Source organism: Microchirus variegatus (assembly GCF_963457635.1).
Source record: "Microchirus variegatus genome assembly, chromosome: 13".
NCBI lineage: Eukaryota > Metazoa > Chordata > Actinopteri > Pleuronectiformes > Soleidae > Microchirus > Microchirus variegatus.
The window spans coordinates 26622227-26641805 of NC_139814.1; the positions used below are offsets into that span (position 1 = coordinate 26622227).

The 19579-nt window shown below is 41.3% G+C and overlaps 1 protein-coding gene across 3 annotated transcripts in view; it reads right to left on the reverse strand.

Annotated features, from left to right (window-relative positions):
• The window catches only part of trappc9 (trafficking protein particle complex subunit 9), a 213826-nt gene that overhangs the window by 63323 nt on the left and 130924 nt on the right, over window positions 1-19579 (reverse strand). For all 3 annotated transcript variants that reach the window (XM_083899962.1, XM_083899963.1, XM_083899964.1), the window contains exon 20: window positions 15293-15383. In XM_083899962.1, coding sequence (XP_083756088.1) covers window positions 15293-15383 — 91 coding nt within the window. The remainder of the gene's footprint in view (window positions 1-15292; window positions 15384-19579) is intronic.

Sequence of the window (19579 nt, forward strand, 5' to 3'; positions counted from 1 at the left end):
AGTTTTAGGGGACGATAATCCCACAACTCAAACTAATCGCGTTTTAAATACCCTAACCCTAGTTTTTGGGTGACGATAACCCCACAACTCAAACTAACAGAGTCTTAATGACCCTAACCCGAAGCCTAACCCTAGTTTTGTGTGACGATAATCCCACAACTCAAACTAATCAAGTCTTAATGACCCGAACCCCAACCCTAACCCTAGTTTTTGAGTGACAACAATCCCACAACTCAAACTAGTCACGTTTTAACGACCCTAACCCAAAGCCTAACCCTAGTTTTGTGTGATGATAACCCCACAACTCAAACTAATCAAGTCTCAATGACCCTAACCCCAACCCTAGTTTTGTGTGATGATAATCGCACAACTCAAACTAATCAAGTCTTAATGACCCTAACCCCAACCCCAACCCTAGTTTTGTGTGATGATAATCGCACAACTCAAACTAATCAAGTCTTAATGACCCCAACCCCAACCCTAGTTTTGTGTGATGATAATCGCACAACTCAAACTAATCAAGTCTTAATGACCCTAACCCCAACCCTAACTCTAGTTTTGTGTGACGATAACCCCACAACTCAAACTAAACAAGTCTCAATGACCCTAACTCCAACCCTAGTTTTGGGTGACGATAATCCCACAACTCAAACTAATCAAGTCTTACTGACCCTAACCCAAAGCCTAACCCTAGTTTTTGGGTGATGATAACCCCACAACTCAAATTAATCAAGTCTTAATGACCCTAACCCTAGTGTTGTATGACGATAATCCCACAACTCAAACTAAACATATCTTAATGAATCTAACCCTAACCCTAATCACGTCTTCAACTCCAGATCTCCAAAAAAACATATATTGGATTAATTAATGTATAACTTAAACTGCACAGTGGGACCCTTCTTCCCTAACCCTAGTTTTGCGTGACGATAATCCCACAACTCAAACCAATCACGTCTTCATGAACTGCACAAAGAACAAAGGTCAGGTCATTAAAGATAATCTTTTTGAAGCGACCGAAGAGGAAGGGGCCATTTTAAGACTCGTGATTGTGTGTTTATTACCCTTTGGAGCATCTTTGCTCGCTGCTCACACACCAATCTGAGGCCATCTGAGTCAGCACAGGGTGTGTAAATCACACACACACACACACACACACACACACACACCAGGCTCAGGAGACAGATCAAGCTTCCAGAAAAGGTGTGTGTTGAATCACCCTGGCTTTCTACGCTCCTTCAGCAGGAGACCTTTAGGACGGCTGACTGGCAGCGCCCGAGCAACAGAGTTGAAAAACAAGCAGATAAATCAGCTGTGAGCCCACACTCCACTCCTCCCAGCGACCATCATTCAACTAAATGGACGGCATCCGCTGCAAATGTAGGCCCATTTGAACTCTTAGTGAGTGGGTGGTGAGGTAAGGTGTGGGGACAGTAATGCGTGTGTGTGTGTGTGCGTGTGTTTGTATTTATGGACCAAAAGGAAACGGAGACATAAAAAAAGCCTTAAGGCCAGAATTTGTATTTTTACGGTTTTCTGGCTCCCTGTGTACGCTGAAACTGTGAGGCCTGCACTCGACAAGAAAACCAGCAAGAACGGCGTTTGTCAACATAATAATTGCACTAAAACACTATTAAACCTTACATCCTGTTACATAATAATGGAGCTCTAACAGACTCAGTTTATCCATGTGTCCCAATATCTGTGTTGTGTTATTTTAGTGACTGCTGCTGAAGATGGGAAAACGCTCTTGGGCAACATTTAAGGTTTTCTCTTACCCTTACCTAAGGCCAGGGAAACATGGTGGTTGATTTAAAGTGGCTGTGGCTAAAGTTAGCTGCTTGGTTAAGGAGATATTGTTGAAGAAAATGGGCAAAAGTTAAAGGTGCATTATGTAATAGATCTAAAGCAACTGGCCATAAAATCCAGTCAAAACACTTCTGTATGTGTTCATCCCCCCGTCCATACACTCTCTCTCTCTCAGGTCAGCGGTTATAATCATCATCACAACAACAGGACTTCAGTGTTGCGCTCCCTCATTTGTTCTTTACACTCCCTCACTTGTCTTTCGCGCTCCATCATTTGTTCTTAACGCTTCTCACTTGTTCTTTGCACTCCCTGATTCGTTCTTTGCACTCTTTCACTTGTCTTCTGCACTCCTCACTTGTTATTTGCGCTCCCTCATTCGTTCTTTGCGCTCCCTCATTCGTTCTTTGCGCTCCCTCATTCGTTCTTTGCGCTCCCTCATTTGTTCGTTGCGCTGCCTCACTTGCTCTTAACGCTCCCTCACTTGTCTTTCGCGCTCCCTCATTTGTTATTTGTGCACCGTCATTTGTTCTTTGCGCTCCTCACTTGTTCTCTGCGCTCCCTCATTCGTTCTTTGCACTCTTTCATTTGTTCTTTAGTCTCCCTCACTTGTCTTTCGCGCTCCCTCATTTGTTATTTGTGCACCGTCATTTGTTCTTTGCGCTCCTCACTTGTTCTTTGCACTCCCTCATTTGTCCTTTACACTCCTTCACTTGTCCTTTACACTCCTTCACTTGTTTTTTAAGCTGTCTTACTTGTCTTTTGCGCTCCCTCACTTGTCTTTTGCGCTCCGTCACTTGTTATTTACGCTCACTCATTCCTTCCTTGCGCTCCTTCATTCATTCTTTGCGCTCCCTCATTTGTTCTTTACACTCCTTCACTTGTTTTTTAAGCTGTCTTACTTGTCTTTTGCGCTCCCTCACTTGTCTTTTGCGCTCCGTCACTTGTTCTTTACGCTCCGTCACTTGTTATTTACGCTCACTCATTCTTTCCTTGCGCTCCCTCATTCGTTCTTTGCGCTCCCTCATTTGTCCTTTACACTCCTTCACTTGTCCTTTACACTCCTTCATTTGTCCTTTACACTCCTTCACTTGTCCTTTACACTCCTTCACTTGTCCTTTACACTCCTTCACTTGTTTTTTAAGCTGTCTTACTCGTCTTTTGCGCTCCCTCACTTGTCTTTTGCGCTCCGTCACTTGTTCTTTACGCTCCGTCACTTGTTATTTACGCTCCCTCATTCGTTCTTTGCACTCCCCGATCGTTCTTTGCACTCCCCGATCGTTCTTTACACTCCCTCACTTGTTTTTTAAGCTGCCTTACTTGTCTTTTGCGCTCCATCACTTGTCCTTTGCACTCCCTCACTTGTTCTTTGCGCCGTCAACATTTACTAACAAAGTGCTAGTGTGCTACTGATATGCATAGTAAGCACCTAGTTAACGGTGAATATGCGATCCCTAATCTAAAGTGTTACAGATTGTCTTCACTACACACCGTACAGGCAACACAAACAAACCTAATCTGTCTTTATTTGTCCACTTAACTCTTGGTGGGTGTTCATTTCAGGCCCTCGCTTACAGATTATGGTCTGTCACCACACACAGACGCAGTCAGAACACTTCTGCATGCGTTCACCCCCCCCCCCCCCCCCCCGTTCATCCACTCTCTCTCTCAGGTCAGCGGTTATAATCATCATCACCACAACAGGACTTCAGTGTTGGTGGATCCGCGCTGTCTGGCAGATCCATTTGTCAAACCTGCTGTGCCCCCCCGCCCCCCCCCCACCACCACCACCACCACCACCACTACCCCTCACATCCTCCCATTGCAATTGGGCACCTGACAAAAGCTTAAAGGCATATTATTCCATGAGGCGTCCCCTGTGAGAGCTGAAGAAGCCACCGCCTGTGACTGCTCCAAACATCCATCTGTGTGTGTGTGTGTGTGAGCCTGTTCAGAAGCGCTGATTTATTAAATTATCTCTCCGCCTTTTACAGCAAACCCCCCCCCCCCACCACCACCACCACCTTTCTCTTTCCATCTCTCTCTGCTAGGCTAAACATTTGTCTTTCCATTCATGGGTGAATTTGTATTCCATTGCGATTGAGGTTCCTGGTGCAGGAGGAGGAGGAGGAGGGTGAATGGGTGCAAAGTCCACACTTTAGCCGTGCCGTATTTTCCGTCCAACTGAGCAAAGGCAAACAAGAGTGGAAAATCAAAGCCTTTTTTTGTTTTACCTTCTAATTAAAGTATCTTTTGCATTTGCATGGACGCTCGTTTTGAATTTTTCTGCATCTAAAAATGAGCCAAACCGTTTCCAAAACGCTAAACAGAAATCCATATTTGTATTGAAGGTTGAAGTGAGAAATATGAAACTTTTAAATAATCTAAATCCACCTCTGAACTCAATATTTTTTTTTTCATTTTGTTATTGTTATACTTTAGAACACCAGCCTCAAACAGCCAGTGAACTTCTAGTCTGGTCAGAAGGGGGTCAGGGGTCAATCCAATCCATCTCCATTTATAAAGCAATTTAAAAACAGCTGAAACAAGGTGCAGTACACCAGATATGAATAAGATATAAGACCAAATAGACCTTAAAAACAAGTGACAATTGTCCAAAATTAACTGTTTAGTAATTCAAAATGATAATCATACTTTGATAACCCATCATGGTGGTGCAATAAAACAGTGTTTCCCAACCCTGGGAACGTGGCTATGCCATGTTTTAGATGTTGCCCTGCTCCAAAAAAAACAACCTGATTCAGATTAAACATTTAGATTTTTCTTTTTTGAACAAAAGTTGAAACATTACATTTTTGAAAAAAAAAAAAATTTGTTTTGCTTTTTTAAAGACAAAACTTGAAAAATCAAATTTTGGAAAAAAAATTGACAAAAGTGAAAACAAATTTTTTTTGGCAAAAAAGAATGACAAAAGTTGAAATATAACATTTGAAAAAAAAAAAGTTTAAAGTTGAGCTTGATGATGAGCTGACGATTTATTTGAATCAGGTGTTTTTGGAGCAGGGCAACATGTAAAACACGGCACGGCTGTGTTCCCCGAGGACCAGGGTTGGGAAACACTGCAATTAAAACACATCATGGATGATATTGTAACACCATTTCAAAGTAAAACCATAAACGTGATACAAAATAAATCTGTAAATAACAAAGACGGACAGAACTCTAACCAAATCAAAGCATTAAAAATGAGTGTGTCATCTGCATAGAGTGTGATCCACATATACTGTTGTCAACGTTAGAAAACGTAACTGTTTTCTTTCTTTGCTTTCAGCGTCTGTTTTTCATTGTTGGGCAGGCAAGTTGAGCTCGTTTTCATTGTCATTTGAAAATAAGTGAATGGCCACAGGAGCCGCGAGTTTGAAACCCCAGCTTCAGAGAGTCCCCGAGCCACAGGAACGTTATCTTCTAAGATATCAGTGCTCGTGTCTCACTCTGGACTTCTGTTCTCCTTCTGCTTCTCACTCCTCGGTTAAATGAATCTTCAGTAAACTGTGACCGATTGCTGTAACGAGAACCAACTTCACAGCCGTGGATCATTAAAACTTTCACCTGCTTTAATCACATCATCCCAGTGTCAGGGGTCTCTGTATATCGTGCACGGCGCAGCATCATCACCATCATCACCATCATCATCACCATCACCTGCCATCTTAATCGTCCAGGTGAATGTTTATTTAGCAACACTCCATTAAGTTGACTCTTACGCTTTAACTTTAATCAGCGGGACGGCTGAGGAGTCGTAATCAATGGCTGTATTTACATAACGCCAGGCTGTAACACAGCACGCGGAGGTAAACGAGGAAGCTTCGAAAGTAAGACGAAATAACTACGCATTTTGACTGAAACTAAGCATTTTCTCTGCACTCTGATGTGGACTTTGCTTTGGATGATCTTGTTTTTGTCCAAAAACCAAAAATTCAATTCAGTTTGAACGATTTCTTTGTTTTATGGAGCAAAGGAACGAAAGAAAATATTCACGTTTAAGAAGCTGAAACAATCCGAAAAACTTGCTTTAATTCCTTTAAAACCACTCAAACCAATTCATCATCTTCTAACACGTCTTATTTTGCAATGATTCAACATCAAGTTCTGACGATTTTCTAGAAGGTATCGAAACCCTCTTTAAATAAAGATTAAATACCTTATAAATAGTAACCTCTGTCTGCTTAAGTTGGGTAAATAATAGACATTTTTGTTGAGGGTATTAAGATCAAACAGAACAGGAGATAAACGTAGATCTATGATAGTAAGAAATTTGGTGGAATAATTCTCAAAGCAGTGTTTTGACGATTAATTCAACGACCACATGATGATGAAAATTGGACGTTAAAACAAGTTCATTTGACATATTTTTAAGTCTAACAACTGCTCATGTTTCTGTTGTGTCTGTTCTATGAATGAAGCGTTTCATAAAACACCCTGATATTTACTGCTCACTTTATTATGGTCTAGCAGGAGACCATAATAAAGAAGCACAGGATACCAGAGAAGGACGTGGCCGCTTTATTGAGACTTGGGGTAAAAACCAAAAATCCTCTTTGAAAAATGAAAAACGATATGTGAAACCTAATTTACTCCCCCTGCCTTCACCCTTCCCTGTCAACCTTCTTCTTCTTCTTCCCTCTGGTTTGTTCAATTTTAAGGATGACAAGTGCTCCTGATAGTTTCTGGAAGAGCAATAAAACATTTTTGTCACAGATAATTAAACCAGCCAGGCAGTAACCTTCTGAAAAAAACAGCAACACTTGAGACTCTCCCAGGGATTATTCTCTGCTGACATTTCCACTGTTGGTAAAAAAAAAAACCTATCTACCCTTTTCAAGCAGCCGTGAAATCCATAGTCGCCGCGTCGTCAGGTCGTTGTAGAGCACTTCGTCAGATCTAGATAGATATGTGACAGATAGTGTATATACGAGAGAGCGGCTTCTACGCGGCAACTTCACTGCTATACGGAGTACGGATGTGTTACAGAAACTCAGCAGCAAAGAAGGAAATAAAGACGTATCATTTAAAAAAGGATAAGGAACGATATGGAATTGGATTTGTGTCAATATTTTCCTTCAGAAGCAAATAAAATATCAATTTAATCATTCAAAAATATTGGATTTTGTTGTTTGAAAACACGCTTTTTCTTCGTCATTTGTTCTTTGCGCTCCCTCATTTGTTCTTTGTGCGCCGTCATTTGTTCTTTGCGCTCCCTTATTTGTTCTTAACGCTCCCTCACTTGTCTTTTGCGCTCCCTCCCTGATTTGTTCTTTGCACTCTCTCACTTCTTTTTTACGCTCCCTCACTTGTCTTTCGCGATCCTTGTGCGCCGTCATTTGTTCTTTGCGCTCCCTCACTTGTCTTTCGCACTCCCTCATTTGTTATTTGTGCGCCGTCATTTGTTCTTTTCGCTCCCTCACTTGTTCTTAACGCTCCCTCACTTGTCTTTTGCGCTCCCTGATTTGTTCTTTGCGCTCCTCACTTGTTCTTTGCACTCTCTTACTTGTTTTTTTACGCTCTCTCACGTTTGCACTCTTTTACTTGTTCTTTACGCTCCCTCCCTTGTCTTTCGCGCTCCCTCATTTGTTCTTTGTGCGCCGTCATTTGTTCTTTGCGCTCCCTTATTTGTTCTTAACGCTCCCTCACTTGTCTTTTGCGCTCCCTCCCTGATTTGTTCTTTGCACTCTCTCACTTCTTTTTTACGCTCCCTCACTTGTCTTTCGCGATCCTTGTGCGCCGTCATTTGTTCTTTGCGCTCCCTCACTTGTCTTTCGCGCTCCCTCATTTGTTATTTGTGCGTCGTCATTTGTTCTTTTCTCTCCCTCACTTGTTCTTAACGCTCCCTCACTTGTCTTTTGCGCTCCCTGATTTGTTCTTTGCGCTCCTCACTTGTTCTTTGCACTCTCTTACTTGTTTTTTACGCTCTCTCACGTTTGCACTCTTTCACTTGTTCTTTACGCACCCTCACTTGTCTTTCGCGCTCCCTTATTTGTTCTTTGTGCGTCGTCATCCGTTCTTTGCGCTCCCTCATTTGTTCTCTACGCTCCCTCACTTGTACTTTGCACTCCCTCACTTGTTCTTAACGCTCCCTCACTTGTACTTTGCACTCCCTCACTTGTCTTTTGCGCTCCCTCACTTACTCTTTGCGCTCCTCACTTGTTCTTTGCGCTCTCACTTGTTTTTTACCCTCTCTCACCTTTCCACTCTTTCACTTGTTCTTAACGCTACCTCACTTGTCTTTCGCGCTCCCTCACTTGTTCTTTGCACTCCCTCGTGTTATTTGCGTTCCCCGGTTTGTTTTTTTGCGCTCCCTCACTTGTTCTTTGCTATAAATCACTGCTGATAAAAGAACTGTGAAACATTTACATTTAAGAAAGGAAAAAGGTTGAAGCTGCTCTTACATTACGTGGAAAAAGCAAATTTACTCTCGTCTGCGATTGTGTTCACGGTAAAATGTGCTCGTTTTTTTTGCCTCTAATGTAATTTTTCCCCATTCAGTAAATTGCACCGATTACCTTGAAAGTGAAAAAAAAAAAATCAGAGCCGCTGCAAAAAGGAGACAAATTTAAAAAACAAAACATCCTACATTATTCAGTTGTAATTATGCAATTAGTTTCATCATATACAATCTGCTTTTATGACTGCGGGACTCGTTCTGCCCAGAGGTAGAATCGTTTACTAATGGCCTCCACATTTGCTCCCCATTCAAGAATAATAATAATGAGCTTGTAAACAAACATAACGCCATAAAACCAATTCTGGCTCTTTCTCCCACGTTCCCCCCCCTTTACTGAAAACGTTGCGCGCGATCAAATATTCATTGGTTTCTATGGCAGCGAATCACGAAGAGGCATCAAGTTGCTCATGCCACACAACGAGCGACGCTCAAGCAGACATGTCGCAGCCTCCTCTTCTTCTTCTTCTTCTTCTTCTTCTTCTCACCCCTGCGTCTATAAATAAATGCCCACACAGACGGCTAATTTCTTTGATTACTTGTGCGGTCCTAAGTTTGTGCAGAGAAAGTTTCCGAATGTATTAAATGTAGGAGATTTGTGTTGTGATGTTGTAAACGTTGGGGCTATAAATTCTAAATTCATCCTGTGGCCTATAAATAAACATCCGTCCGTCTTTTAACTGCTTTATCCTCGCGGGGGAAGCCGCTCCATGCAGTCCATCACACGGACACGTTGTCCAATTTGCTTAATCCCCACATTTACATGTTTGTGGACTGTGTGAGACTCTAGTTCTAGTGACCGGGTCCCAAAAACCAAAGGCAAAACCACTGCACCAGCGCTCTGCAACATTTGCAGAAATGAAAAGAGCCATTTTTGTCACTTCTCCACCCAAATAGAATGAATCTGGAGGCGCAAAAAGCACAATTTGACCTTTTAAAATGAAGATAATATCATGTATAAAATGTTTTTATACACATATATACTATATTTAAAGGTGCGTTATGTAATAAATCTAAAGCAACTGGCCATAAAATCCTCCTAATATGTCACAGAGACTCAGGAATAATGTTCATATAACAAACTGAACTCACCAACAACAACAGTACAGACAAAATATTTGCATTAAAAAAAATATTTTGCAGACTGCAAATCATGTTTATGTTTTGAAATCATGTTTTGGCGTCATGTGGCGCCACCTACCGCCGTCTACCAATCGTTGCAGTCAGTAGAGTCTCGGCTATCGAGCAACCACGGGTTGCCAGTTAAGTTAGAAAACAAAACCTAAAAGACCTCGGTGTTTTGATGTATTTGAATGTAGTAACCGTTTTTGGCCACATTCTTACATATGGCACCTTTAAATAATATAACCACATGTGTACTTCTCCAGACGCACATGACTTTAATTTAGTGGCTTTTGGCTAGGTTGGATGTTGGATGTGACGCGCAAAAATATCAAAACACTTTAATTTACGCCTTCATCTCTGCAACAAAGTGTGAAAAACATGGAAAAAAAAACGTTTCTTCAAAGCTACAATGAGCCGCTGCAGACCCCTGCAATACACCAAGCCCTATAAATAAACAGCAACAGTAAAAATGGCAGATAAGGCACCACTTTCTCCAGTTATTACGGTGACTGTAAACACAATATTTACCTGCGATGACGAAGAGAAGAAACTGAGATGATAAAATGTGAGTGTGCACGAATGCCGGGGAGCTGAAGGCAAAGCCTCAGAGTCGCGGCGTGTAGACGGCGTGAAAACATCGCACATTTCCGTCTATATTTAATCACTGTGGAGTGCATGAGTGCAACAGTTTGGCATTCTGTGTATATCTGAATTATTATTATCAAGAAAAAGCACCTATTTTGGGATTTGGGGATGAGCCGATACGATACGATCGGATACGGGACGGAAGAAAATTGAAAATCCAAATACGATCCCCAAAATAAATCCCACATATCTCATGCTTCACTGTCAGCGGCGGCATTTTTAGCTGAGTCATGTTGTCGGCTGCTTATTTCTTTGTTATTGGAGAAGAATATTTGTAACACAGCAGGAGAATTGTGTCCTTAAAATATCATTTAAATGATCTAAAACAACTGTATCAGTAGTGGAAAACAAAAAAAGTGGTAGAGTACCGCGCGTAGCGTTCATACAGAATAAATCAATAAAGTCTCTGTGGCATTTTGCCTGCACCAAGAAATGAAATTACTTAAAGTTATGATAAATACAGTAGATATTTAAGCAGGCTGCCAGTTAATAAACACAACATCATGATCCTGTGATTAAAAACTGCCAAATTCTTATACGCTTTGGGAATAGAACTATAGGCGTCAGAAGTTTAATTAAAGTTTTTCTGTGATATGGAATTTCCTCATCTCATGGTGGAAATCTAAAATAATCTTAGTGAGATATTATGAATCAGAAATGGCTTAAAATAGTCGATCATTTAAAACATCTACGATTGACTGGATCGGACCAATAGTTTGTGACACAAAAAATGTGGTACGGTATCATGCGTAGCATTCATACAGAATAAATACAGTGTCCAATGCTTTGTCATTTTGCCTGCACCAAAAAATGAAATGACTTAAAGTTATGATAAATACAGTAGATATTTAAGCAAACACAACATCATGATCTTGTGATTAAAAACTGCCAAATTCTTAAAAGCTTTGGGAATAGAACTATAGGCGTCAGAAGTTTAATTAAAGTTTTCCTGTGACATGGAATTTCATCATCTCCTGGTGGAAATCTAAAATAATCTTAGTGAGATATTATGAATCAGAAATGACTTAAAATAGTCAATCATTTAAAACGTCTAAGATTGACTGGATCGGACCAATAGTTTGCGACACAAAAAATGTGGTACGGTATCATGCGTAGCATTCACACTGAATTAATACAGTGTCCATGGCTTTGTCATTTTGCCTGCACCAAAAAATGAAATGACTTAAAGTTATGATAAATACAGAAGATATTTAAGCAAACACAACATCATGATCTTGTGATTAAAAACTGCCAAATTCTTATACACTTTGGGAAAAAACTATAGGCGTCAGAAGTTTAATTAAAGTTTTTCTGTGATATGGAATTTCATCATCTCCTGGTGGAAATCTAAAATAATCTTAGTGAGATATTATGAATCAGAAATGACTTAAAATAGTCAATCATTTAAAACGTCTAAGATTGACTGGATCGGACCAATAGTTTGCGACACAAAAAATGTGGTACGGTATCATGCGTAGCATTCATACAGAATTATATCAGTGTCCATGGCTTTGTCATTTTGTCTGCACCAAGAAATTAAATGACTTAAAGTTATGATAAATACAGTAGATATTTAAGCAAACACAGCATCATGATCCTGTGATTAAAAACTGCCAAATTCTTATACGCTTTGGGAATAGAACTATAGGCGTCAGAAGTTTAATTAAAGTTTTTCTGTGACATGGAATTTCCTCATCTCATGGTGGAAATCTAAAATAATCTTAGTGAGATATTATGAATCAGAAATGGCTTAAAATAGTCGATCATTTAAAACATCTAAGATTGACTGGATCGGACCAATAGTTTGCGACACAAAAATGTGGCACGGTACCATGCGTAGCATTCATACAGAATAAATACAGTGTCCAATGCTTTGTCATTTTGCCTGCACCAAAAAATTAAATGACTTAAAGTTATGATAAATACAGAAGATATTTAAGCTGCCTATAAATAAACACAACATCATTATCCTGTGATTAAAAACTCCCAAATTTTTATACACTTTGGGAAAAAACTATAGGCGTCAGAAGTTTAATTAAAGTTTTTCTGTGATATGGAATTTCCTCATCTCCTGGTGGAAATCTAAAATAATCTTAGTGAGATATTATGAATCAGAAATGACTTAAAATAGTCAATCATTTAAAACGTCTAAGATTGACTGGATCGGACCAATAGTTTGCGACACAAAAAATGTGGTACGGTATCATGCGTAGCATTCACACAGAATTAATACAGTGTCCATGGCTTTGTCATTTTGTCTGCACCAAGAAATGAAATGACTTAAAGTTATGATAAATACAGTAGATATTTAAGCAAACACAACATCATGATCTTGTGATTAAAAACTGCCAAATTCTTAAAAGCTTTGGGAAAAAACTATAGGCGTCAGAAGTTTAATTAAAGTTTTTCTGTGATATGGAATTTCCTCATCTCATGGTGGAAATCTAAAATAATCTTAGTGAGATATTATGAATCAGAAATGGCTTAAAATAGTCAATCATTTAAAACGTCTAAGATTGACTGGATCGGACCAATAGTTTGCGACACAAAAAATGTGGCACGGTATCATGCGTAGCATTCATACAGAATTAATACAGTGTCCAATGCTTTGTCATTTTGCCTGCACCAAAAAATGAAATGACTTAAAGTTATGATAAATACAGAAGATATTTAAGCAAACACAGCATCATGATCCTGTGATTAAAAACTGCCAAATTCTTAAAAGTTTTGGGAATAGAACTATAGGCGTCAGAAGTTTAATTAAAGTTTTCCTGTGACATGGAATTTCCTCATCTCATGGTGGAAATCTAAAATAATCTTTGTGAGATATTATGAATCAGAAATGGCTTAAAATAGTCGATCATTTAAAACATCTACGATTGACTGGATCGGACCAATAGTTTGCGACACAAAAAATGTGGCACGGTATCATGCGTAGCATTCACACAGAATTAATACAGTGTCCATGGCTTTGTCATTTTGCCTGCACCAAAAAATGAAATGACTTAAAGTTATGATAAATACAGTAGATATTTAAGCAAACACAACATCATGATCTTGTGATTAAAAACTGCCAAATTCTTATACACTTTGGGAATAGAACTATAGGCGTCAGAAGTTTAATTAAAGTTTTCCTGTGACATGGAATTTCATCATCTCATGGTGGAAATCTAAAATAATCTTAGTGAGATATTATGAATCAGAAATAGCTTAAAATAGTCAGTCATTTTAAATATCTGAGACGACTGGATCGGACCAATAGTTTGCGACACAAAAATGTGGCACGGTACCATGCGTAGCATTCATACAGAATAAATACAGTGTCCAATGCTTTGTCATTTTGCCTGCACCAAGAAATTAAATGACTTAAAGTTATGATAAATACAGTAGATATTTAAGCTGCCTATAAATAAACACAACATCATGATTAAAAACTGCCAAATTCTTATACGCTTTGGGAATAGAACTATAGGCGTCAGAAGTTTAATTGAAGTTTTTCTGTGACGGAATTCATCATCTCCTGGTGGAAATCTAAAGATATCAATCTGAATTCTGTGTATAAATATATAAATAAAACAAAGAGAAGCCAACAAACGCCACGGTTACAGAATTAATGACAACAGAGAGCTCTTTAGCACCGTGTGGATGTGACACACAGAGAGGGAAACAACCTGACCTATAGCCATAATTGAGCCAATGATGGGACCTGGCAACCCTGATAAAGGCGTCCTAATGTGCAGAGGCACAATTATCCGGCCCATAATCAGCAGCATGTGAGCTGGAGCTGGAACACGACAAATATTTACACGTGATTATCTAACGTCTTTACACCTGGGGACACTTTGTGAAAAACGTCCAATACGGCGGTTTGTCAACGCGTCAGCGGATCTGCGGCGGCGTGGCGTCGTTTCTGAAGACTTTTCTTTCCAGGACGGCCTCAGCTGACTAATCAAAACGTTGGCAGAGTCCAAAGAGAGGGTCGGGGAGGGGGGGGGAGGGATCTTCCAAACACCCGCAGTAAATCAAAAGTGATTAGAGAAGATGATCACAGATGGTGTGAGTGAAGAGAAGCTACGACGAAAACTCCGCCACTGCGTCCCCCCAGTGGTTTGTTTGAGTGTGTGTGTGTGTGCGTGTGTGTGTGTGTGTGTGTGTGTTTAAGCGCCTCAACTAAAATAGCGCGTCGCTTATTATGGATGCAAATAAAAAACATGGCTTGAGACCAGTTCTCTGTGAGTTTCATAGACAGGTAAAGGAGAAGGTTATGTCACTAACTGGTGATTGGCAGGAAAAATATGTTAATTAAAAAAGTTACGAGTCTATTTTCCCCTCGAAATGTAATCTGAGAGACGACAGCTGCAATTATGTTTACTGTCATTTAAATGACTTTATTTTTTATTACTCATTTACGCTCCCTCACTTGTTCTTATCGCTCCCTCACTTGTTCTTTCCTCATTTGTCTTTGTGTTCCCTCATCTTGTTCTTTGTGCTCCCTCATTTACGCTCCCTCACTGTTCTTTGTGCTCCCTCATTTATGCTTCCTCACTTGTCCTTTGAGCTCCCTCTTTTGTTATTTGCACTCCCTAATTTATTCTTTGGGCTTGCTCACTCGTTCTTTGCGCTTCGTCATTTGTGCTACCTCACTTGGTATTTGCGCTTCGTTATTTGCGCTCCCTCAATTGTTATTTGCGCTCCCTCACTTGTCCTTTGAGCTCCCTCATTTGTCATTTGCACTCCCTCATTTGTTACTTGTGCTCCCTCACTTGTTCTTTGCACTTCGTTATTTGCGCTCCCTAACTTATTTGCACTCCCTCACTTGTCCTTTGTGCTCCCTCACTTGTTATTTGCGCTTCGTTATTTGCGCTCCCTCACTTGTCCTTTGAGCTCCCTCATTTGTCATTTGCACTCCCTCATTTGTTACTTGTGCTCCCTCACTTGTTCTTTGCACTTCGTTATTTGCGCTCCCTAACTTATTTGCACTCCCTCACTTGTCCTTTGTGCGCCCTCACTTGTTATTTGCGCTTCATTATTTGCGCTCCCTCAATTGTTATTTGCGCTCCCTCACTTGTCCTTTGAGCTCCCTCATTTGTTATTTGCGCTTCGTTAACCCTAACCCTAACCCTTACCCTAACAGCTGCAATTATGTTTTCTGTCATTTAAATTACTTAGATTACGGGGACAATTTCCAAATTTACAAAACTTTTAATGCTGTTAAACTTTCACACACACTCTCACACACACACACTGAGGACTCACCCCACTGCAGAGGAGCGAGCTGCAGGTGATCCAGGACCAGCTGGTTGAGGACGCCCTCCACGCTGGCCTCTCCACGGCGCCGCAGTGACGGGTGAGGACGAGTTAAGGGAAAAAATACCTTTGCAGAGGTTTTCAACAAATACATGACGTACATTTTAGTCAAACATAAAAACAAAGTGCACTTTAGTTGAAGTAATTACCCACGGGCTAAACGTTTAACAGCCCTAATGAAAAAAAAATCAGCTTTCCAGAGAAAAGAACGAAGCAGGAAATTTGATATTTGATGAGATTATTTCGCCTGCTCCTTTGATTGCGATCTTCATCTTAACACTGTTTAGCAGGGCAAGGAGAAGGAACTTCCTGTGATTTTTTCCACTTAAGGATGTCGTGAAAGGCGAGGTTTTTCGGAGAAATGGTTAGCGGTGAAGTTAAAAGATAATTTAATATCACCTTTTTTGCAGCGTTCGTGACAAATAAATGAAGAGGGCGTGTCGTTTGAATCCTTAAAAAAAACCCTTCTACACGGTGTCTTTGTTTTTGCCTGAGAATCCCCAGATGACGACGACGACGACTGCAGTGCATTAATGTGATGTCAGGTGAGGCGATCGTGTACGAAAGCTGCATCAGAACAAATACCGACCGTCGGCGGAGCAATTACCCCGGATAATATGTGATGATTAGGACAACGCTGATCATTTACACAGCTGACATTTGGAATAATGGGCGAGACGAGCCGCGCTCGGAGCACCAAACCTGTGTCTATTAACCTTTGAGGGAGAGCGTAGAGTACAGTGCGAGGGCGGAGGGGGAGGCGGCGGCACAGGACCTGCTGCAGCATTTAAAAAACCTGGATTCTGACTCTATGATAAATAAATAAATACGTCACACGACATCCACTTCATCCTCCGACCGTTTTAGATAATAACCACAAAGGTACAGTACATACACCAAAAACTATACGGACCTCTAGGCTTGAACAATTACCGGCTTTTGAAGTCGGAAATCCAATTTTAAAAAACAACGCCATTCAGCAGCGGTAAAGGCTGAGGATTAACACAGGAGAAATTGTAGCCATTATATAACATTATGTCAGAATAAGCACAATTTAGATCTATTAAATACCACTACGTACAGCGTGAGCATGGCAGAGCAGTGTGCGAAGACGGCGTCACCGACTTTGCTGTATATTCACCAAAATAAAAACATTTAAACATTACAGACGGTAAAGATCATTTTCACTGGAATTGTGCACAACACGGGGAGGAAAAATCCCAGCGTCGTGACCCCCCCGAACTCCCCGTAGAGCAGCGAATCTCGCGCAGAATACAAAACACACTAGACGAGCACTGCACGCACACCGAGCGAGGCCTTTGACCTTATTTATTTGACCTTATAAACCAATATGCTGGAGCTACCTGCTAAACAACAACAAAACTGTGCTTCTCGCGTTCACTTTTTGCTGCTTATGTGTAATTAATTTAGTGCTAGCACGTTAGCGGCGTCAATGTAAACGCATGCCGCGCTTCCATGGCGACTGACCGGGCGTGACGTCATGTTTACGTGCAGCGGCACCGGACTCCAGGCATTGTTTACTAGTTAGTGCCGTTAGCTGCGTTAGCGCGCATACAGTGGACCTGGAGCGGTCCAAAAACAGCATCGCTACAAATAACCTGCGTACTGCGTATGTGTTCCTAAGAACAAACGATAAGACGAGTGCTAGGCACTAGGTTAACGCACGACGCGTTGCCATGACGACTGACGGCTGGAAAAAGACACGCGTGACGTCATGTTTACGTGCCGAGTCCAGGCATCGTTTGCCAGTTAGCTCCGTTAGCTGCATTAGCTCCGTCAGCGCCGTTAGCGCGCCTACAGTCGAACTGGAGCGTTTTTAAAGTTTAGCGTTACTTCAGAGACTCATTTTAACAATCGGGAGTCCCGTAAACATGGCGTCGCGCGTGTCTTTTTCCTGTCAGTCGTCATGGAAATCACGCAAACTTATAGTAGAACATAAAGTTAGACCAAGATAATGAACAAACGGTACGACAGTATGGAAGATGTACAACTGAACACGAACCCTGAATCATCTAATACAAATAGCTAGTTAGCTTAACTAGCTTACTCTGTACTCGTCTGGCCACAACAGCTTTATGTGGAGAAATTATTATGATAATAATGAGATTATTATGGACGTTAGTGCTGATTAAAACAGCTTTAAGAAACAGATGAACTTAGCGATGACCTCCTGAAGAGGAAACACCTATTAACCTCCATTTTTGGTCCATCCCGCTCTCGCTTAACTTCGTTCTCATTTACAGCCGATAAGACGAACAGCGATCAGTGAGTCACTATAGAACCATATATACCGAACAGGAATAATAACAATAATGTAAGGGGCTCATAAATTACAAATTAAAGTGACTGCTCCTCTGCTCAGGGCCAAGTGAGTGCTTTGGAGTGTGACATGCACGGTAATCAAATCGCCTGTTTCTCTAGTGGTTCTTCGGCTTGTAAAAAAGAAGGGAAAAAAATAAAAATAAAACAGCCTGGAGTGAGTCACAATACACACACACACATTCTTGTACTTGCTGCATACTGAGGACCGGGTAAAAGTGCTGACAAAGTGAGGACCAGCATTTCCACTTTGTAAATCAACGCAATTACAAATATCTACTTCATGAATGACATCGATAAAGAACGACCGGGTGCAGTACCATAAAATGTCTGCAGGTGGAGCCCCGGATCAAAAAGGTGTGTGAAACACCGGGGCTGGAAAACGGGTTTTTGTACCACACTGAGGACCTTACAACCTAAGGAAGTGATTAGAATGAAAACAAAGTGAGGACCGGCCAGAATGTCCTCACTTCGTAAAAATGACCTCACTTTGTTGGTTAAAAACCCCTCACTGGTCCTCAGTACAAGAACGCACACACACACACACACACAAATGTGTCGCTTTTAACTCCACAGACGATCCGGTTCCTTGGTTTTGACTGAACGCACCAGTGTCGACTGATCCGTTGAACGGAGTGTTTCAGAAGTTTAGGTTCACAATTCGCCGTCGTTAGCGTTCGCGTGTGTGTTTTAACGATCATACGCCGCTGCTGTGACAAACGCATTTCCATACAAATCCCCCCCCCCCCCCCCCCCCTCACCCATCCTCTTTCATGGCGGCCTACACGCTGCCACAACTACTCGGTAGATAAAACAATGCACATAACGATGGGCGTGTTTTACGCCTTCGTAAAAACTACAACAGTAGCTCGAGCGGCCGACAATGAATTCATCATTAATTGCACACTGTGCTCGCCAAACAACAATTTGACAGGCAGCTGGAAAACGTCTAAAGATGTAAGACGGTTGAGTCGAGGCTGCGTTTTTACGCGACGTGTCACGGAACTAACGGACGGCGACGAGATGCTTTTAAAAAAGTCATCATCGTGTGATGAAACCGCTACACGACTCTGATCCGATGAAGGCGACGTCGGGCTGCGACGATAACTTGAGCGATTCAATCTTCGCGCGCGGCCTGTTCGGCCTGTTCGCAGGGATCGTTGTTCCTACACGGACCGCTTTAGCGGACGCACACCGCACATAAAAGGCAGCAAATGTCCAAAGTGTGGGACCATTTCACGCTTAAACCAAAGAAGCCAACAAGGTGCAGTGGAACCACTGTAAGCTACAACGTGCGAACCACGGAAGCATCCAGTTGCTAATGCTAACACTTCCCGGCACACGCTAACGTAAAACATTGATGTAATGTAGCATACTAAGGCTCGAGTAATCGGATTTAAAAAATAAAAATAATAATAATACATTTTGCCTTTTGTGTCCTTGAATAATTGGTTGAATACTCGATTACAAAACTATTCGATTTCTCGGACTGATTCCGCTGCTGCTGAGAAAGTAGTCCCTCAAAAATCCATGCGATGCGACGTTAGTTTTGTTTCAAATATCATTCTCATCAACACAGATATGTACATCGATAGTCTGCCGTTACAGTCGATTTGCCTCGGGTGCACTGTGGAGTCGGTATGAGTGTTTCTAATGCTAGCCATGCTAGCAGGTACCATTGACTTGCGCCAGCCATAGCACCAGCGAACTCGGCAACTAGAAGAACTGAATGAAATTTCTGGAAATCGCCTCCAGACGTCTCCATCACACCGGCTGAGTTGGAAAATAGGTCTTACGGCCAAAATTCCGAAATACAATCCCGAAACCCAAAACCGAGAGAACGTCCTCACGTCCTGTGGTTTCTACGTTCCTTTGGTCCTCACAAAGACACAGTAA